The 21659-nt window shown below is 43.0% G+C and overlaps 1 protein-coding gene across 1 annotated transcript in view; it reads left to right on the top strand.

Moving 5' to 3' along the window:
* The window catches only part of stam (signal transducing adaptor molecule (SH3 domain and ITAM motif) 1), a 44286-nt gene that overhangs the window by 4752 nt on the left and 17875 nt on the right, over positions 1-21659 (top strand). Inside the window, exons 2-4 of the mRNA XM_080503463.1 lie at positions 9307-9391; positions 9498-9573; positions 15435-15530. Coding sequence (XP_080359589.1) covers positions 9307-9391; positions 9498-9573; positions 15435-15530 — 257 coding nt within the window. The remainder of the gene's footprint in view (positions 1-9306; positions 9392-9497; positions 9574-15434; positions 15531-21659) is intronic.

The raw sequence follows: 21659 nt of genomic DNA, 5'->3' as shown, positions 1-21659 counted from the left end.
TTAATAATACGAGGGAATGAGATAATCTAATCTGGCTCTGGAGATGCTGCAGAGCTCCTCCGCTGCACTGTCAGCTGTGTATATATCTATTAGTACAAACAGTAAAGTGAAAGGAGCAGAAATTCACTCTGTAATGCCCAAATGTTGAAAAATAAGCTCCAAGCTCATTCACGCGTTTTATTTTCTCTCTGTCCACTCCGGGGCTCCGGACTAAAACAAGACGGACGTGAAAAAACACCAATAGAGTGACGAGGAGACTCAATGTTTTCTGGCTCTCTGGTCTTCATCCGAGGTTCAGGCCAGGCAAGATGGAGTGACCTGGACCAAACCACTGTTACAGTCCGTCTCCTGGTTCTAGTAGAAGCGCTGTCAGTGCCAAATTGGTCAAATCAGTGGCGCATCAGGTTTTGGAGTGACACAAAGAAGTGGGTCTCCCTTGGCTCCGTGAACGGTGGAAAAAGAACCAGTTCTTTAGCGATGCTCATTTAAGAACTGGCCCTGAACTACAACCTGGTTTTTTTGGTAGAAGAGTTGAATAAAATGAAATTTCTCTAATTTCGTGGTTGTGAAAATATGTTTTTTCTGTCATAAGGATTACTCTTGATCTCATCTGGACTTGGACTTGGGACTCGGATCTTGTGAACTTGGACTTGGACCTTCGTGACTTGGACTTCACTTGGACTCGACAAGCCCCCGACTTGGACGTGTCTTAGACTCGATAAAGGTGGACTTGATGACAGGCCTGTGTGCAGCGTCGATACTGAGTTGTAAAAAGTTCTGACACATCCACCAATTAATTTAATTTATACATTTACTCAGCCGGTATAAGGTCATTCAATGACACTGACATATAGAGCTGTGTGTCATCTGTAATTATCATAAGAGATGTTGTAATATTCCTGATCTGAGCCAGTGGGAGCATGTAGATTTTAAATCAAGGGTGGAGCTTTGAGGAACCCCACAAGTGATTTTAATTAGCTCAGACTCATAATTAGCTATTGACACAGACTAGTCGTGATTTTGCAAGTTAAACCAACTTAGTGCCAGAAATTCCCAACCATTGTTCCAGTGGGTCCAGCAGTATGTTGTGGTCAACCGTGTCCAAAGTAGCACTGAGATCCAGTAACACTAAAAGTGAGACCCTGGCAGTGTCACTGCTCATGTACTGTAGACGTCAGAGCTGTTTCAGTGCTGTGATTTGACCGGAATCTAGATCGGAAAACATTTAGGAAATTGTTTTGTGCCATAAAAGCATTAAGTTGTGTAAAAACTACCTTTTCAATAATCTTACTTAAGAAAGGCAGGTTTGATATGGGCCTGTAATTACTAATTACTGGAGCATCCAGATTACTCTTTTTTAAAAGAGGTTTGATAATGGCTGTCCTTACAGTTTTTGGAAAAACACCCGTCTGAAGAGAGCTGTTGAATCTCTGTAGTCCATCTGGAGCTAAACAGTTAAAAACGTGTAGAAAACCTTAGTGTGCAGAGTGTGGACCTGCATGTTGTGGGTTTGAGGTGTTGAACAGTGTAGGTTAGTGCTGCTCAATCTGACAGGTGAAAATCTGCCAGATTAGACAGAACATCTCTGTGTGGGGGCTCAGGTGTTGCAGTTGTGATGTCTGAGGTGGACTGACTGACTCTCAGGCTGATCTGTGTAATATTTTTGGGTCAAATAGGATGCAAAATGTATTACAAGATGCATCTGACAACAGTTCAGGAGGAACTGAAGGAAAGGGATTCATCAGTCTGTCCACAACACTAAACAAAGTATGCGCATTATTACCATGTTTGGTGATAATCTTACAGAAGAAAGGTTGTCTGGCCCTTTTTAATACATGTTATACATATTATACATGCGAAGCGTTTCTTTCTAGATGTCATGATGAGCATGGAGCTCAGATTTTCTCCACCTAAGCTCTGCCTGTCTGCACTCTTTTTTTGGGCCTAAACCAGTCTATTATTTCTCCATGGAGCTTTTCTCCTATCCATGCTTCTTAGTTTTGACCGACGCCAGGGTATCAATGATGCTTATAACTTTAGAGCTGAACTTATCTTCAAGGTCCTTGATAGAAGCTGCCTTTGGAAATATCCAAGTCTAAGATGTGTCTCTTGTGTGTGGAATTCATCACATGCTGGAAAAGTCCCTCATTTTTGAGATGTTCAGAAGTTCTTTAGCACTGTTATCTTCTGGATTACCACAATTAATATTCGATTCACCCATTAAAACAACAGCCATGATCAATACATACAGCAGATAGCAGTTTGCTAAAGTCATGAAAGAAGTTGGCATTGTATTTGGATGGTCTGTAGATGGTTACTAATATTGCCCCACAGGAACCGTTCACCTGAAGAGCAACATGTTCAAAAGAGTCAATCTTTCCATACGACAGCTGTTTGCATTGATAACTATCATTATACAAAGAAGCTCCTCCACCTCCTTTCTTCAACGCTTGACCTCGCTGATTCAATGAGAGCTGCTGCACTGTTGTTTTCATTTAACCAAGTTTCTGTTAAAAATATGACAAATGTTTTGCTGAGTAATAATATCATTAATTAAAAGGGACTTGCCAGACAGAGTCCTAACATTAAGTAAACCAAATTGCAGTGTGTTATGAATGCCACTGGGTTCACACTAAGGCTGATACACAACTGATGTCGGATTAGATCACAGATGAGGCTTCATGGATCGGAAATATCCGCAGTTTGGATCAGAAATTTCCAATCCATGAGCTACGTTTGTAGCGGAACCCGATACCAAAACTGGACTGGATCGGCCTCATCCCCAAAATTATTATAAAATATACATCAATTCGGAAAAAATACAAACCTTCTTGAAGAGCACAAGATGCTTCTCAGCTCAGGACGCTGAAACGTTTCCCGGTCTCTTCCGACCCAGAGCACAGGTGGGAGCAGGTGTCAGAGCAGTAAGATGGATGGGAGGTCACTGTCTCAACCTGTGACACACTTAAATTGTGTACTACCAATTTAATTTAGAACACTGCAACATCACCTGGTTCAATTTTGCATGCTTTTTTTTTTTTAACAGCATATGAACGCACACAGTGTTCTGTGTCCGGATTGGCTAAGGGAGAACCTGCACCTCTAGGCTCTTGTCAATCAATCTCTGCACCGTGTCTCATGTACGCCAATGCGTTGGACTTGCCAAATATACATCAATGTCTGATCGATAGCAGTGAGACTCTGAAGTGATGTTTTGTTCCTGACAAACTCCACAATGTTGACAAAACGTTCTGCAGCGACAAAGGCGCCTGCGGTCGCAGCCAAAAGGCAGAGGAATGTTTAGGTTTTAAAATCTACCAAGGTTTGACCTTTGGGAGTGTTTAAACAAGGGAGAAATGTGAGAACATGTTCATTCCTGTCTGAGAAAAGTGTATGGTGAGGGGTTTTACAGCCTTAAAACGTATATAATACTTAACCCTTAGATGCACACGTGGGGTCAAAAATGACCCCACGGGTTGTTATTCTTCAACATCTTTAAAATGAAAAGTTGTAATATATTCATATTCCAGGTATTACTCAAAAAACATGTTTGTGACATGAGGCCATTTGCATTTTTATTTATTTTTTTGTCAAAGTTGCATCAGAGGTGTGGGACAACATCAGATGTGTAAGTGGGACTGTCAGAGTTGCTAAGAATTAAGTTTCATAGAAGATTCCATAGGAACTGCTTGTGGAACAGTGGGGTCATGATACAAAAACTGCAATTTCTTAAAATTAATGAAAAAATAAATAACAATGCAAATGGCCTCATGTCACAAACATGTTTTATGAGGAATACCTGGAATATGAATATACTACAACTCTTTGTTTTAAAGATTTTGAAGAATAACAACCCAGTATATTGCAAAAACGCATTGATTTGAATTGGGGTCATTTTTGACCGCACTTGTGGAAGAGTGTAGGTATTGGTAGGTTGTGCATCCAAGGGTTAATACTAAAAAATGTTAACTACTTCGCAGATTATTATTGCGGGTTATTTTTAGACTGTAACCCCCGCGATAAACGAGGGACCGCTGTATGCAATAATGGTGGGAGTGGGACCAGACAACTCAGATGGAAGATTCAAATGATCTGTAGGCAGGCACAGACACTGGTAAGACTTTCCACTTCTCCAGGTGAATTATCACGAGACCTCCGCCGCACCACGGGGTTGGCAGATGTAAACAAACCCCGGAGAAGTGGATTCATTCAGCTGGGAGAAGTCGCTGGGCTGTTGCCACGTCTCAGTTCAGCAGAGAAAGTCAAGCTTCCGGTCATTGAGGAGGTCCTGGATGAGTTGTCCCTTGGTAGTCAGCGAGCCAATGTTGATCAGAGTGAAGTTGAGTGTGGTGTTGTCACAACTCGAGGTGGTGTTAGCCGACTGAGATCGGCGGGCTAACATGCTGTGGTCGACAGCCCGGCCGGTGGAGCGAGGAGGGCAATGAGAGCCGGACCAGACGGACCGTATCACTGTTGAGCTGCTTTGGTGGAAACTCTGGCAAAACCCTTGATGGATGCATCTCCAGCAGGGCTGGAAGATACTGTCTGGGTGGAGACGGAGCACAGGTGGTGGAGGTCCAGGCAGGTAACAGCGCAGTGGAAGCAGCCTGGCAGCCATGTACTGTGGGACACTGGTCACCTGCTGGGCGGAGAGGTACTTCAAGTCCGCTGTTGCGCCTCAGATGACAACCCTGCATTGTAGTGTTCACCAGACTGTATTGTGTACAACTGAGCGATCATCTTAAAACAACAATGGACAATATGATGGCTATAATAGACTTTATTCGCTCAACATCAAGCCTCCAACATCGCTTATTTTGCCAGCTGTTGTCGGAGATGTGTGCGGAGCACCAGGACCTGGGCGTAAGGTGGCTCTCCAAAGGCAAAGCACTGGAGCGTTTCTGTGATCCCAGGGAGGAGATAGCAGCTTTCCTCCTCCTCCGCAAGTTAAGAAGAGCAGAGGCATGCTTAACTCAAATATTGGACGACAACTTCATGACTGATGTCTGCTTTCTGTGTGACATATTTAGGCATCTTGATGATCAAAAGCCCCGTCTCCACCGCACAGAAAGTACCAGCCTAGACGGGTTTAAACCGCTCCGGCTCGCGTCTCACGACATGTAATGCAGTCTAAACCGCTCTAAACCGCTCCAAAGGCAACCGCTTTTCAGCTACCCATCCTTTGGGGTGCCGGGGACCATGGAACGGGTCTGAGGTTGAGCTGCTGTCTGCTGATTGGTCAGTGATTTACTACACGCCCTCAATATGTTAATGTGATGGCTGGATGAATCCTCTGCTGTCAGTGTGGTCAGCTGTGCTCTGGTTGTTTTTATTTTCCTTTTCTTTTCTTTGCTGCTCAACTTTAGTGTTTGTTGTGAAAGAGCGACTTGAGGCAGGGGGAGACCGGGGGGAGGGACTTTGCATCGCGTTGGAGTTTTCTGTTTGCAGCATAGCGCTCGCCGTGGCGTGGATGCGCGTCCGGGACACCGGAGTCTGGAGCTTTCGTCTCCGGCGCTGACCGCGCTCCGGCAGCTCCGCTTTCCAGAGGCGGTCAGCGTTCTGTTCAGCCGCGGTCAGTGGCGCTTTATCGCGGGGACGGACCGCGGAAGCCATGAAAAGGAGCTTGGCGCTCGGCGCTCGGCGCCTCCGTGTTCCGGCGCTGTGCTGCCGGAACACGGAGGCTCATAAGCCCCGCCCACTTTTCATGCTCCTCTCTGCAGTGGAGACACGACCCAAAATTTCGGTCGGGGTTAGTGCTCCGCTCCGCCCCGGCACTTGTGTGCGGTGGAGACGGGGCTTAAATGTGGGATTGCAAGGTAGGCATACAACTGTCATTGGTCTTTCAGAACAGATGGCTGCTTTCCGTTTCATAGCACGGTTGAAAGAGAACTTCACCAGGCGGCTCGATAGGCTTGTTCTGCCCACGGATGTGATGAGCTTTGCCAAAAACTCCTTCACTGCTGCAAAAATATCTCAAGTTCTGAAAAGTTGCTGTTAAGCAAGTTACTTTTATGCACTTTCAGATGCGGCCAAAACCAAAGATATTGTTTCTAATCTGCACTTTGTTTTTATGTTCACATGCTCCTTAACATGAGCTTGTATTGTATTGTATCAAAATGTGTTTTGTGTTTATGCGTTTGAAATCTAAAATTTAAAGAAACAGTATTTCAGCACAGGTTTAGTTTAAGCACGGCTCTTCTGTTGTGTTTCTGTCCTTTTAGATGTGGCAATACATTAATAGACAGTATGTCCGTTATCTTTTCTTTTTGGGTTTATTTTAAATGGTTAACTTTGCTCACTGTCTGCTAAAAATGTCCGGCACAGCACATATCCTTAGTCTGAAAATCCGGCCCGAGTGATTTTTTTTTAATTGAATAGCCCTGGTGTAGACTATGTTGTAGATGAGGGGCTGTGCATATAGTGAAATATCTACGCTGTTGGCTCGTCGGAGCAGTCATTCACTACACGGGACAGATTGCCGGCAGATTTAATTTATTATTAGTTCTCCAATGGGACATTTCTTCACCAAATGGACAGTCTTCAGGAGCCACACAGAGCAGCCGTCTGGGGAGCTGATGGAGGCCGGGGCTGTCGCTCACGGAGTCACGGTGCAGGTTTTTCGGACTGTCAGAGTAAACCGGAGTACCGGAGGAAAACTACGCACATGAAGAGAACATGAAAACTTCACACAGAAAGTCTTCTGCCAGGATTTGCACTGGGATCTTTTTTAAATGTATTTTTAACTGGGACCTTCTGACTGTGTGGACTCTCTGGAGTCAGGACTTGGTGAGTGGAACATGTATTCTCACATCAGTTCTACAGTCTTAATTCTGTCGTCTCCCACGGTAACTGATATGGACTCAAGCCCGTTGCCTTGACAATCATTGTTGGCATCTCGTCTTCAGATTGTCTGAATCTGTGCCATAGTGGCTCGGTCGGTCGTCAATATTCCCCCTAATCTGTTCGGTTTGACCACCAACGCTCCCGCCAACACTCTCTCATACTCTTCTTTAAAAAAGTCTTCAACTACTGTCGAACAGTGTGAAATGTCAGAACTGTGCTCAAGCCTCATTTTAATTCGTCTCGCTTCATTCATCACTGTTCTCTAGGAGCAGTTCAAATATCTTAGTTTATTTTTACACTCCGATAAAAGTCTAAAGTATCATTACAAATCAGCGTTTAATGATTTAAACATTTGCCCAAATCTCACCTGTTCCATGGTTGTCCATCCCCCACCATATGAAAGTTAAGACACACACACACACACACACAATTTCTGTTGTCTACTGGGGGGGAATACGTCCTGCCCCCCCAGGTCACTGGCTGAGCACCCACGAGGCCACAGAGATCCCATCCTTCACCAGTCCAACCCCATCTTAGCCCCATCTTAGCCCCCCAGACTGCACCATGCCCGAGCAAGTGCGCCATCTGCACCCCAGCTGCACTTATCCCAGGCCGAGGCGAGATGATAGCGGGAAGTGCTTTTGGGAGCCAAGTTGGTTATTAATTATGTGATTGAAATTTAATCTGATCTGTATCAGAACCTCGGAGCTCCACCTGTCTTAACAGGAAATTATAGCCAATTCAGTTCTATCAGTCTCATAAGATATACTAAACTGTTCATCAGGAATTTGAATTAATAGTTAAATTAATTACAATTACCAGAATTAACAGTAAAGCTTGAAGGATTTTGGAGTTCTTGACACAGAAGAGGTCGACATTTCATTCACCTTTGTGCTCATTAATAACACAGCAAGTATGAGTCCAAACATTATATTTATTAACAATGAAAACAAATAAACACAGATTCTAACTACCTATATACAGCTTGGTGTGTGTAGGTGTGTGTATGGAGAGAGAGAGAGTGAGAGAGTGTGTGTGTGAGATGTGTGATGGAACTACAAAACAAGATGGCGGATCACAAGAAACTCCATTCAGATGGAGGTTATCAGAGAGCAGGAAGTCTGTCCTGAGTCTCGACCATGTGCTGGAGAACAATGGAACATGGAAGCTAGTCTTTAGCATCTGCTTCCTGTGTGTCTCTGCTAAAGGACCATTTCTAGAATGAGTTGATGTGAATGAGACTTGTTTTGTAAAATGTCAGGAGTCGTCAGATGGTGTTCAGTTACTGTGTGATGTTGTCTTTGATGTGATATGTGTAGGATTGTGAGTTAACTAGTTAGTAAAGCAAAGATTAGCATGCAGACCCTGTGTCTGTGGCAGAGCTAACAGTGATTTACAGGTTGATATCTGCTCCTAATATAATTATCTATAGAACTCAATCACTGTAACAGAATCAACACATCTTCATAAAGTTAAACAGTTCTATCATAGCATCAGGTTTAACTAATCTCAGGTAAAGCCCAGTTGTTGTTCCCACTTCCTTGAAGGAGTTCAGTTGTTGTCCTGCTGGAGGGAAGCTGGTGTCTTCTCCTGTAGTTAGCACCTCCTGCTAACTGTGGTTGCTGGTTCTGCAGGCTGAGGAGAAGAAGATGAAGTTGATGTTTCAGGAGTCCTTCTTTACAGCTCCTGGTTGTTCCTTTTGTCCAGACTGAGGAGCTGGTCGCTCAGGTCTGTGATGGTTTTCCTGCTGGTTGAGGAAAACACAAAGAAGTTCTGCGAGGTGTTGTTTCCCTGGTCCGTCCTGGAGGAACTGGTTGGTTTTCCTTGGTTGATGGGAGATCAGACTCTGGGTGCTGGTCTCTGGGTCCTGTGAAGGTCTGACCCTCGTGGTCGGGTCAGCAGAGGAGTTGAGGAGTGAAGGTCCCTGGTTGCAGGCCTCTGGTGTTAGCTGTATGCTAATGCTGGGTGAGTTGCCTCCATTGAAGAACAGGAGCAAAAAAGCCTTTTGTGAGAGGAACTGCTTGTACCCAGCTCCTCCCTGGTGTTCACCGGGGAAGACTCGGGAAGACTATCTTGAGGAGTCTCTTCCAAAGGCTTTTGGTGAAGGTTGGGGATTCGAAGGTGTCGAATCCTGAGAGCTTCCACCAATCAGTAACTGGCTGAGTGCATGGGGGAAGTGTCTTTTCAGCAGAAAGTGGGGGAGGATCTGCTGTGACAAAAGGTCCCCCCCCCCCACTGGGTGTGATGGTCAATCACATTTCTGGGTCAGAATTCATGTCATGACTGTGTATCATGACAAATAAAAATGGTCTTTCCCTAGAAATGAACAAACTTTCTGTGGTCTTGTGAGATCCCAACAGATATTTTAACTTTCATGCAAATTATCCTATGTTCTTTTCTATGTGGTGCTAGACTACAAGTGTTTCCGTCTGGGATTAATATGGTCATTCTATTCTATTTCAGAGAAAGCCACCAGTGAGATGAACACAGCTGAGGACTGGGGTCTCATTCTGGACATTTGTGATAAGATAGGACAGTCACGCACTGGGTGAGTTCACGCTAAGTCTCGCATGGAGACAAAAGAGAGCTGTTTTAAAGAGTTCTCAAGTTTTGTACTATATTTCTCTACAAATCTGACTGTCCTCTTGTTCCAGGCCCAAAGAATGTCTCCGTTCCATCATGAGAAGAGTGAACCACAAAGATCCTCACGTAGCCATGCAGGCACTGACTGTAAGCACATTCGTACAAACACACGTACATGCACACACACTGGAGAGCAGAAAGATGCTTCTTTATGAAGCAGCTTTAAAAACATTGCAAAAAAACAACGTGATTCACGATATTCACTTTGAACTTGACACTTTGTCATGTCCGTGGCTGAGTAGAATTTGCCTTCATAATAACGATGTGGGGCTGTTTTTCCAACGTTTTTTTTTATTTTTTTTTTACATTTTTAACAAATAATGAACACTGGAACAATCTAAACACTACATGAACATTTTGTTGAAATAACCCCTCCAAAGGTTGACGCTTTTCCGTCACCCTTCCGTTGTGGTACTTGGGACAACTGAATGGGGTCTGATTTGGAGGAGCTGATTGTTCAGTGATTTACTCCACGCCCTCAATATTTTGATATGTACGCTATATGAATCCTCTGTTGTTAACATATTCAACTCTGCACTGGTCGTTTTGTTTTGTTTTGTATTTTTACTTTTCTGCAGAGGAAACGTGCATCAGATCTGGCTCTGGCTACGCTTTGCCTTCCTGTTCCGTTAAACTTCCTCCCATCCTTGTACTTTTTGTGCGGTAGAAACATGGCTTAAGTTCACAAATGGTCTCCAGACCTATTCAAAAATGTCCTCTTTCTCTGTGTCTGTCTGTGTGTGTGTGTGTGTGTGTGTGTGTGTGTGTGTGTGTGTGTGTGTGTGTGTGTGTGTGTGTGTGTGTGTGTGTGTCTATATATATATATATATATATATATATATATATATATATAGACACACACACACTGTTTATAATTTGTTATATTGTTTTGCACTTCCAGTTGCCATTTGCCATGCTAAGATTTTTCCAGGTTTTTTTCTTTGTTCATAAAAAGATTGATTTAATCTCAAAATGTTTGAAGCTACACTCTATCTGCCAATTCTTCATTATACAGGTACTTCTCAAAAAATTAGCATATTGTGATAAAGTTCATTATTGTCCATAATGTAATGATAAAAATTTGACTTTCATATATTTTAGATTCATTACACACAACTGAAGTAGTTCAAGCCTTTTATTGATTTAATATAGATGATTTTGGCAAAAAAGTAAAGAAAAACCAAAAATCCCCATCTCAAAAAATTAGCATATTTCATCTGACCAATAAAAGAAAAGTGTTTTTAATACAAAAAAAAGTCAACCTTCAAATAATTATGTTCAGTTGTGCATTCAATACTTGGTGGGGAATCCTTTTGCAGAAATGACGGCTTCACTGCGGCGTGGCATGGAGCCAATCAGCCGGTGGCACTGCTCAGGTGTTCTGGAGGCCCAGGATGGTTTGATAGCGGCCTGAAGCTCCTCCACAGTGTTGGGTCTGGTGTCTCTCAACTTCCTCTTCACAATATCCCACATATTCTCAATGGGGTTCAGGTCAGGAGAGTTGGCGGGCCAATCCAGCACAGTAATACCATGGTCAGTAAACCATTGGCCAGTGGTTTTGGCACTGTGAGCAGGTGCCAGGTCATGCTGAAAAAGGAAATCTTCATCTCCATAAAGCTTTTCAGCAGATGGAAGCATGAAGTGCTCCAGAATCTCCTGATAGCTAGCTGCATTGACCCTCCCTTGATAAAACAAAGTGGACCAACACCAGCAGCTGACATGGCGCCCCAGACCATCACTGACTGTGGGAACTTCACACTGGACTTCAGGCATTTTGGCATGTCCTTCTCCCCAGTCTTCCTCCAGACTCTGGAACCTTTATTTCCCAATGACATGCAAAATTTGCTTTCATCCGAAAAAAGTACTTTGGCCCACTGAGCAACAGTCCAGTGCTGCTTCTCTGTAGCCCAGGTCAGGCGCTTCTGCCGCTGTTTCTTGTTCAAAAGTGTCTTGACCTGGGGAATGCGGCACCTGTAGCCCATTTCCTGCACACGCCTGTGCACGGTGGCTCTGGATGTTTCCACTCCAGACTCAGTCCACTGCTTCCGCAGGTCCCCCAAGGTCTGGAATCGGTCCTTCTCCACAATCTTCCTCAGGGTCCGGTCACCTCTACTGGTTGTGCAGCGTTTTCTGCCACACTTTTCTCTTCCCACAGACTTCCCACTGAGGTGCCTTGATACAGCACTCTGGGAACAGCCTATTCGCTCAGAAATGTCTTTTTGTGTCTTCCCCTCTTGCTTGAGGGAGTCAATGATGGTCTTCTGGACAGCAGTCAGGTCGGCAGTCTTACCCATGATTGTGGTTTTGAGTAATGAAACAGCTGGGAGGTTTTAAAAGCCTCAGGAATCTTTTGCAGGTGTTTAGAGTTAATTCGTTGATTCAAGGGTGGGTGTGGTGCTCCAGATGATTAGGTTAATATCTCATTTAGAGTACCTTTTCGTGATATGCTAATTTTTTGAGATGGGGATTTTTGGTTTTTCTTTACTTTTTTGCCAAAATCATCTATATTAAATCAATAAAAGGCTTGAACTACTTCAGTTGTGTGTAATAAATCTAAAATATATGAAAGTCAAATTTTTATCATTACATTATGGAAAATAATGAACTTTATCACAATATGCAATTTTTTTTAGAAGTACCTGTATTGTGCTTTTAGTAGTAACAATTCTTTCTCTATTAACAGGTTTCTATTGTTGAGCACTTGATCCTCTAGCTTCTTTATTTTCTCCTCAATATATTGTCTTGGTTTTCATTTTTCTTTTGATTTTGATAAGGTATATGCAGTTATGATTCCCCTTAGACACGCCTTAAACGCCTCTCTTCTGATACCAGCTGTTGTTTGTATGGTATTTATTATACCATATAATAGCTCCTGCCATGAGATGCTCAGGGACAAATGGAGATTGTTTTTCATTAGAAATGAAGCAATTCTCTGTGGTCTGGTGAGATCGCAACACTTTTATTCTTCTTCTCCAGGCTTTTTATGGTGACCCCCATCTTTTATATCTGAAATGTGTTTCTTTATCTGATGCCCTCTTTCAACACAGTCAGATAGCCTTTTTTCTGCATTTAGTTCATGGCTGGCACAACCTCATGTGTTTTGTTTGAAAACTTGGCCACAACACCTTCCAGCTTGTCACAGTGTTCAGTTTGCATGTTTGCCAGTTTGATTTGACTACTTGAAAACTCCTCTCGTATGGCACGCTGTAGTCTGTCCTCCATGTTTCCGCTGCCCTCGGGGCTGCGTGCACTGCCTGTTAGCTTCTTTGTTTTATCCTTATTCACTTTTCCAGGTCCAGGCATCGTGGCTCAATACCGAACTGTTTCTGTACTTCAGAGCGTTTTGTTGCATCAATTTAAGGATTCAACAGAGTTATCTCAAGAGCAGCAAGCCCATTCGCTATAGTGGGGTTATCGGAAGTCCGTGCTTTTAATTCATCCATCCATTGACTACCGCTTATCCGGGGCCGGGTCGCGGAGGCAGCAGTCTGAGCAGAGTTGCCCAGACTTCTCTCACCCCAGACACTTCCTCCAGCTCCTCCGGTGGCACCCCAAGGTGTTCCCAGGCCATAGAGAGACATAGTCCCTCCAGCGTGTCCTGGGTCTGCCCCGAGGCCTCCTACCGGAGGGACATGCCCGAAACACCTCCCTCGGGAGGCGTCCGGGGGGCATTCGAAATAGATGCCCGAGCCACCTCAGCTGGCTCCTCTCGATGTGGAGGAGCAGCGGGTCTACTCTGAGCTCCTCCCCGGTGACTGAGCTCCTCACCCTATCTCTAAGGGTGACTGAGCTCCTCCCCCTATCTCTAAGGGTACGCCCAGCCACCCTACGGAGGAAGCTCATTTCAGCCGCTTGTATCCGGGATCTGGTTCTTTCGGTCATGACCCATAGTTCATGACCATAGGTGAGGGTAGGAACGTAGATCGGGCGGTAAATCGAGAGCTTCGCTTTTTGGCTCAGCTCCTTCTTCACCACGACGGACCGATACAACGTCCGCATAACTGCAGACGCTGCACCGATCCGCCTGTCGATCTCATGCTCCATCTTTCCCCCACTCGTGAACAAGACCCCAAGATACTTGAACTCCTCCACTTGGGACAAGGGCACTCCACCGACCTGGAGGGGGCAAGACACCTTTTTCCGGTCGAGAACCATGGCCTCGGATTTAGAGGTGCTGATCCTCATCCCAGCTGCTTCACACTCGGCTGCGAACCGTGTCAGTGCACGCTGGAGATCCAGGCTTGATGGGGCCAACAGAACCACATCATCCGCAAATAGCAGAGATGAGATCCTGTGGTCCCCAAACTGGACCCCCTCCGGCCCCCGGCTGTGCCTAGAAATTCTGTCCATATAAGTAATGAACAGAACCGGTGATAAAGGACACCCCTGCCAGAGGCCAACGTGCACTGGGAACAGGTCCGACTTACTGCCGGCAATGCGAACCAAACTCTTACTCCGGGAATACAAAGACCGAACAGCCCTCAACAAGGGACCCCGGACTCCATACTCCCGGACCACCCCCCACAGGACGTCCCGAGGGACGCGGGCAAACACCTTCTCCAGATCCACAAAACACATGTGGACTGGTTGGGCGAACTCCCACGAACCCCCAAGCACCTGGTGGAGGGTATAGAGCTGGTCCAGTGTTCCACCATCAGGAGCACCTGGTGGAGGGTATAGAGCTGGTCCAGTGTTCCACCATCAGGAGAACCTGGTGGAGGATATAGAGCTGGTCCAGTGTTCCACCATCAGGAGAACCTGGTGGAGGATATAGAGCTGGTCCAGTGTTCCACCATCAGGAGAACCTGGTGGAGGGTATAGAGCTGGTCCAGTGTTCCACGACCAGGGCGAAAACCGCATTGTTCCTCTTGGATCCGAGGTTCGACTAACGGCCGGACCCTCCTCTCCAGTACCCTGGAGTAGACTTTCCCGGGGAGGCTGAGGAGTGTGATCCCTCTGTAGTTGGAACACACCCTCCGATCCCCCTTCTTAAAGAGAGGGACCACCACCCCGGTCTGCCAGTCCAGAGGTACTGTCCCCGCCCGCCACGCGATGTTGCAGAGACGAGTCAGCCACGACAGTCCCTGCACATCCAGAGACTTAAGGAACTCTGGGCGAATCTCATCCACTCCCGGCGCCTTGCCACCGAGGAGCTTCACAACAACCTCGGTGACTTCAGCTTGGGAAATGGACGAGTCCACCTCTGAGAACCCAGCCTCTGCTTCCTCAATGGAAGACGTGGTGGTGGGATTGAGGAGGTCCTCGAAGTATTCCTTCCACCGCCCAACAATGTCCCCAGTTGAGGTCAACAGCTCCCCACTTCCACTGTAAACAGTGTTGGTGGAGAACTGCTTCCCCCGCCTAAGGCGCCGGACGGTTTGCCAGAATCTCCTCGAGGCCGACCGATGGTCCTCCTCCATGGCCTCTCCAAACTCCTCCCAGACCCGAGTTTTTGCCTCCACCACAGCCCGGGCTGCGGCTCGCTTGGCCTGCCGGTACCTGTCGATTGCCTCGGGAGTCCTATGAGCTAACAGTGCCCAGTAGGACTCCTTCTTCAGCTTGACGGCATCCCTTACTTCCGGTTTGCTTTTAATTCACTGAATTAAAATTAGAACTCCAACACTTGACAATTTCTTTAAACTATGTTGAAGCTTTAGCTAAACTCAATTTAGTTTAGTCATGCAGATTCTACAATTAAAAAGCTTATAGACAGACTCAGTGAAGAAAAGCAAATGAAAGGACAAGACAACTGTAGATACAAGTGCAGAAGAGACAAGGAGCCGTGACTGCTGAATGCAGCTTTTCTCATCCTGAAACAGGGATGTCAGGTCTTAATATTTGAGTAGTTTTTCAAATCAACATATTGATGATGTGGACAGTGTTGGCTGTGATGTTTCCCTGTGTCCGCAGAATGTTAACCATCTCTAACTTTCTCTCTGTGCCAACAGCTGTTGGGAGCCTGCGTCTCAAACTGTGGAAAGATTTTCCATCTGGAGGTTTGCTCCAGAGAGTTCGCGAGTGAAGTCAGTAACGTCTTAAACAAGGTTTGTCTTTAGACGTATTATTTTATCTTATTCTGTTCATCATTCATGTTAACCAGAGTTTGACAGCGCCTTTGTAGTGGCTCCATCAAAGAGTCATATGAAGTAAAGGTATATTTTAAAGCATGTGTAGATTAATCGATATGAATTGGTATCTAGATACAAACGTGCAGAATGCGAGTGTATCGATTCATTCAGTGTGCATCAGTGCAATTTCCAGGTGAAATGGAGATACATCGGTCATGACGTGCCTGGGTCGGTAGAATCCAGGGTTGCATCGGTTTTTTTTGTTGAAAAATTTTTTTTGCACGTTGTATATTTTTCATACTGTATTTAATTCTATCTTGGGTTCCCGAGGCACATTAATGCACCATCAGCTGGGACGCTCATTTCTCCCGCAAGTCAGTCCCACAGGACGGAGGTCCATGAAAGCAGCAGTAAGAAGGTAGATTAGATCTTTGACGCACCGCAAAACTTAAAATCAGGCGTTGAGAAGTACTTTGGCTTTTACACGAAAGATGGTAAACTTGACAAGACGAAGGCGGTTAGTAATGAAGGCCATGCTGCTAAACTGTACATTGGCAACAATTGTTTCTCTGAGCGAGCGTTCATCACAGCAGGTGATATTGACTATCACTGTATGATTGTGACGGCAGAGACAGTCTGCATCATCCTCAACATGTGGACTAACTCATCTTCCTGAAAGAAAAACTGGGAAAAAAAGCCACATGAAATAAACCACCAAGTTAGGTGTTAGCATTGAGAGTGGCATTTTCAGACAGATCTGTTTTCCAAAGTTTAGAGACGGCGCAGAGAGTGAAGATCTACAAACTCTGGAAGATCAAGTCCTGCACTTTTTGAGAGACAAGGACATACGCGTCGAAGCAAGCAACAGCTCAGCGTGTCACACGCTGCCAAGGAAGGACAAAACGAAGCCTGCAGTCATTGTGCGCTTTGTAAATCAGAGACACAAAAGGTAATGTGACAAGGAGGAAAGCTGAAAGGATCTGCGGTGCACATCAACGAGCATCTGACCAAGAAAACCTCGGACATATCAAGGGAAGCGCACATCCTGAAGAAAAACAAGATTCGAGCTACATGGGCAAGAAACTGCCAGGTTTTCAGACAACTGAATGGATCTACATCGGAAAGCGCAAAGGTGATGCTGGTCAGAGAACTTGGAGACCTTGATCAGTTCAGATAATGTTGATCATTCCATTTGAAGTGTGGCAGATTAAGTTGGATTTATCACAAGCTTATTTCTTTATTTTTAATTCTGGAATGCTCTGGCTTTTTTGTTACATTTTTCATTTTTCATTTCCTACTTTGGATCATATGGACATATGCTCAACACTGAGGACATGTAGTTGCCTAGTTGCAAAAATAGAGTTTTCTTCTGTGGACCTGGGCAGTGGGACTGAGACGTGTGTGTGTGCGTGTGTGTGCGTGTGTGTGCGCGTGTGTGTGCGTGTGTGTGCGTGTGTGTGACGGAGAAAGGAGACAATAAATTAAAAAAACACAAACATAATGGCTAATGAAAATCAATTAAATAATATCCTTACTAAGGTTGATGATAATGAGTTTGGTAGAAGTATAGTGACCAGAAAGTAAACCCGGATAGTAACCTCTATAATATTATAATCAGTAATTGTGAGTACTACACAGGTGATCAAACATTAGAGAATATCTAGGCCAGTTCAAAAAAAATGTAGTGTTATTGCAGTTTCAGAGACCTGGTTAGATGAGACAAACTGTTGTGGAATCAGATTGGAAGGATATGAATTATTTACTACAAACAGAGTTGGGAAAGGGGGGGGGGGGGGGGGGGTAGCATGGTTTGTGAATAGAGATCTAAACTACTGGAAGATTAATAGCAAATCTACTACTATTGATGGAGTTTTGCAATGTATAACTGTGGAAATTGAAGTAAAAAAAAAATCTAAAAGATAAATGTAAGTTGTGGTTATCGAACGTCTGGATCGTGTTTGGACACATTTAATCAAAATATTGATTATTTATTAAGTTTAAAAAAAAAAGTTAAAGTTAAAAAAAACATCCATATTGTGTTTGGTTATGTTAATATTAGTCTTCTGAACCCCCTGAACAATACAAAAACAATAGATTTTATAACTGGAATGCACAGTAATCATTTCTTCCCTGTCATTACTAAAACAACCACAAAAGACTGCCACTTTAATAGATAACATTTTCACCAACCAGCTGGAGAATCAAATAACAGCTGGATTACTGCTAAATGATATAAGTGATCATTTACCTGCATTCAGCATTTTTCACAATTTCTTTGACAAGAAAAAAACATGCAGTCCACTATAAGTTTATTAGACACCGGACACCATGGCAGCATTCACAGCTGACAGAACTGGGGTGAGGTTCATGCCTCCACTGACCCAGATGAGGCCTTTGAAATCTTCCTTAATCCTCTGTCTAAATTGTATGATAAGCACTATATAATTAGAAAACTCTATCAAAGATAATAGACAAGCAAAACCTTGGATCACGAAAGGAATATTGAAATTATGTATAAAGAAAGTATATTTATATAGAATATACATAAAACTAAGAACTAGGGATGAGCCGGATACTCGCTTCAGACTAGTATCCGGTATGGATAATGCATTTTTGACGAGTACGAGCATAATACAAGTAAAACTCCTCAATATCCGTGCTTGTGCAGGAAAATCCTCATTTGGTAACTGATTGTCTTCCCGCTCTGTGATTGGCCAGTGGCACACAGCGCTCGCCCTCCACACACACATTTCTGCAGGCAGCTTGAACACACAGAGTGACTGTTGCTGCTTAGGTTTTCTTCAACTCGCCTCTATTTCGGTTTGTATGATATTTAAAGTTACTTGGTGAACTTGTTTCGTAACGTACACGGTGCATTTGTCAAGACAGCTGAAAACGGCTCGTGTCGCATCGCTCACTGCCTTCACTCCGGTCACGTTTTAGTTTTTTTTAATACAGTGTGCTTGCTCTTAGTTTGGCTGGTAATGTAAAGTCAGTTGGAAAACTGCTGGTTCTGAACGCGGTGCTTTTGAGAAGAATACAGTGAACAAGTCTGACATATTATTTCCTGTTTGCCACCACTGGATGTTCACATCAATCACCAGGTTCACACATCATTACAAAATAAACAGACCACTTACACACAAGCACACGAAGTAGCATATTTTAATGTTTATTGTATATGGCTGTTCATAAAAAATGTATGTATTATAAATGTCCCAAATTAAGCTTTATGTACTTTATATCGTATATGTTTTGGGTTTTTTTGCATATAAAACATGAAATCTCAATTCTGAGGCTGTTCTGTAAATAGTTTTCAAATAAACAATAAATAAAGCAACTTCTGATCAACCCATATCAATTTCAGACTTAAAATAATCTACTGATTTAAGCCCCACCCAGTTTCAATTGAACCACGCCCACTTCTGGTTTATGCCCCGCCCACTCCAGGTACAGATACAGATCATTTAGATGGTTGAACAGATGCAGATACAGAAAGTGATGTACTCGCTCATCCCTACAGTATGGGCATATGAACAACGTAGATTCCGATAAAAAGAGCATTACACATGGAGTTCCCCACGGCTCAATATTGGGTCCGAAATAGTTTATAATGTATATTAATGATGGCTGTAAGATCTTGAAAAAACTAAACTGTATTCCATTTGCTGATGACACAAGTCTGTACTGTTCTGTACTATCAATAAATTTAAATAAAACTGAATATATAATCTTTGGAAAAAGAAACATCATCATCATTATATATGACAAACTAAACAGAAAATTGCATATAAATATACCTAAGACAAAGATTGTGAAAATTATTGGTACGTTATATAAAAAAAAAAAATCTTTAAATGCTATATCATTCTTTCATATTTCCATATTTCAGTTATTGTTCAGAAATATGGGGTAATAATTATAAATCAAACCAATCAATCCAAATGTTCCTTCTTCAAAAGAAAGCTATTAGAAGAATTAATTATGCGGGCTATTGTGCTCATACCAATGCTGTTTTTATTGAATCAAAAATGTTAAAATGACACCTCCTTGTTGACCTCAACACTGCAGTTAAGGTTTATAAAGCGCATAATCACATGCTGCCTCTGCACATCCAGGGAGAGTCCATAAGACCTCAGAGGTTCATCTGGTTTTCAAACAACAAATGTGAGGACCGGTCTTAAAAATAGATATGTTTCTGTCAGGAGGGTTCAGCTATGGAACGGTCTGGATACAGTTTTAAAATGTTCCAGTTCTATTCACACGTTTAAAAAATCCTCTAAGACCAATATCATAGAAATATATATTACTCTAGAATAAACACCAGGGATATTAATAACATAGTAATAATAGTAATAATAGTAATAACAAAAACTAAATAGTAATAGTGGTATTATAATAATAGTAATAATAGTATATATATACTAATAGGAATTTAAGTGTAATTGTTGGTGTTTCATAAACTGTATATATACTTGTACAGCTATACTATATGTGTATACGTGTGTATTTATAATATATTGTGTATACTTGTACAAATGAAATTGATTGTTATTATTTTCACTTGTATAAATGAATTATTGTGTTTTTCACTTTATATATGAAGCTTAGTTCACAGTGTGATGTCTTGCAGTATTTTGATTTGTTAATAGGGTTAGGCGAAACCCCTTTCGGTTTGTAAAATTGTCACTTTGAAATAAAAATAGATTTTGCTTATTTTATATTGTTGAACACTATCCAAAGAACTGAAGAAGTAATAATAATTCAAACAAATATATATATATATGGTGCTGTTCTTGGCACTCAAAGACACTTTACATTGCATTATTCATTCAGTCCATACTGGCTGGTGGTGAAGTACGTCTGCAGCCACAGCTGCCCTGAGGCAGACTGCAGGAAGTGAGGCTGCCATGTAGCGCCATCTGCCCCTCCGACCACCAGCAGAGATGGGAATTGAACCTGCAAACTTCTGCCAAATAATAGTTAAATATGATTTGTGAAAGACCTACCATAATTAAGAAAGGTTATTATTATTTGTATTATTTATATTTGAAATCTTCGTTTGGTATCTGTCTGGCTGACAGGAATATGGACATTGCACTATTGAAAATGTTACTTTAAGTTACTTATTGATAGTGGTTGAAGTTGTGACAGTGTGATAAAACTCGTTCCAAATGTGAGGAACTGATTCCTGTTCCTTATGTTGATTCTGGTTCCAAATCCCACCGCTGTGAAAAGGCCTGTTGTGTGTGTTGTTTTTTAAGAGGACAAAAAGAAGATGCATAAAGTGACGCATAGTTCTCCAAGATTATAAACTAAATTTGCTGCTTATGAGGATTGGAATTAAGAATAAATCATCTGCCTCGAGTACCATACAGAATTGCAGTTTCTTATTTTCTATTTACATTTTTGGTGTACCGTAATTTCTGGTGTAAAAATCATGTTGAATCGCATTGTGTAGAATTGAATTGCCATCAAATCAACATGGAATAGTATTGCATTGTATTGTCAGGGGATTCAATGAATTGCTAATGTATTGCATCGCTGGTAGCGTACCGAGATGCCTATCAAAGTGTGAGGTTTAAAGTAAAGACAGTTTGACTAGTTGATCCTCCCACTGCATTCAAACTTTCACTTCAGCTGAAAAAAGTTTCCGAAGTCACCTCTTGTTAGAAAACCAGGATTGAATCAAAATCCAGAAAAGTGTCTCTGGAGCTCTGAGATACAGAACTACTGAAGATTTATGAAGAAGTGCTACTACTTCAAAAGGCAGTGGAAATACAGAGAAAAAGTGAAATCTACCATGATAAAATATTTACCATTTTAAACTGTATTTACAAAACTTTGTAATGCAACATAATATCGATTACCGTATTTTCCGCACTATAAGGCACCTAAATACCTCAAACTTTCTTAAAGGCTGCCAGTGCGCCTTATAACCCGGTGCGCCTTATATATGGACGATTGTTCTACTCCAGGCTGCTATTTGACAGCTGAACAACTAGAAGCTTTTATTTTGACAACTCTAACTTCTCAACCGGATCTTCAGAGCGGACGACACTCCACACAACACCTTCATCACTCATGGTTGCACACCAACATTCT

This window comes from Blennius ocellaris (assembly GCF_963422515.1).
Source record: "Blennius ocellaris genome assembly, chromosome: 10".
In the NCBI taxonomy this organism is placed as follows: domain Eukaryota; kingdom Metazoa; phylum Chordata; class Actinopteri; order Blenniiformes; family Blenniidae; genus Blennius; species Blennius ocellaris.
Note: the sequence above shows the minus strand (reverse complement) of the source record. Positions and strands in the feature narration are given on the sequence as shown.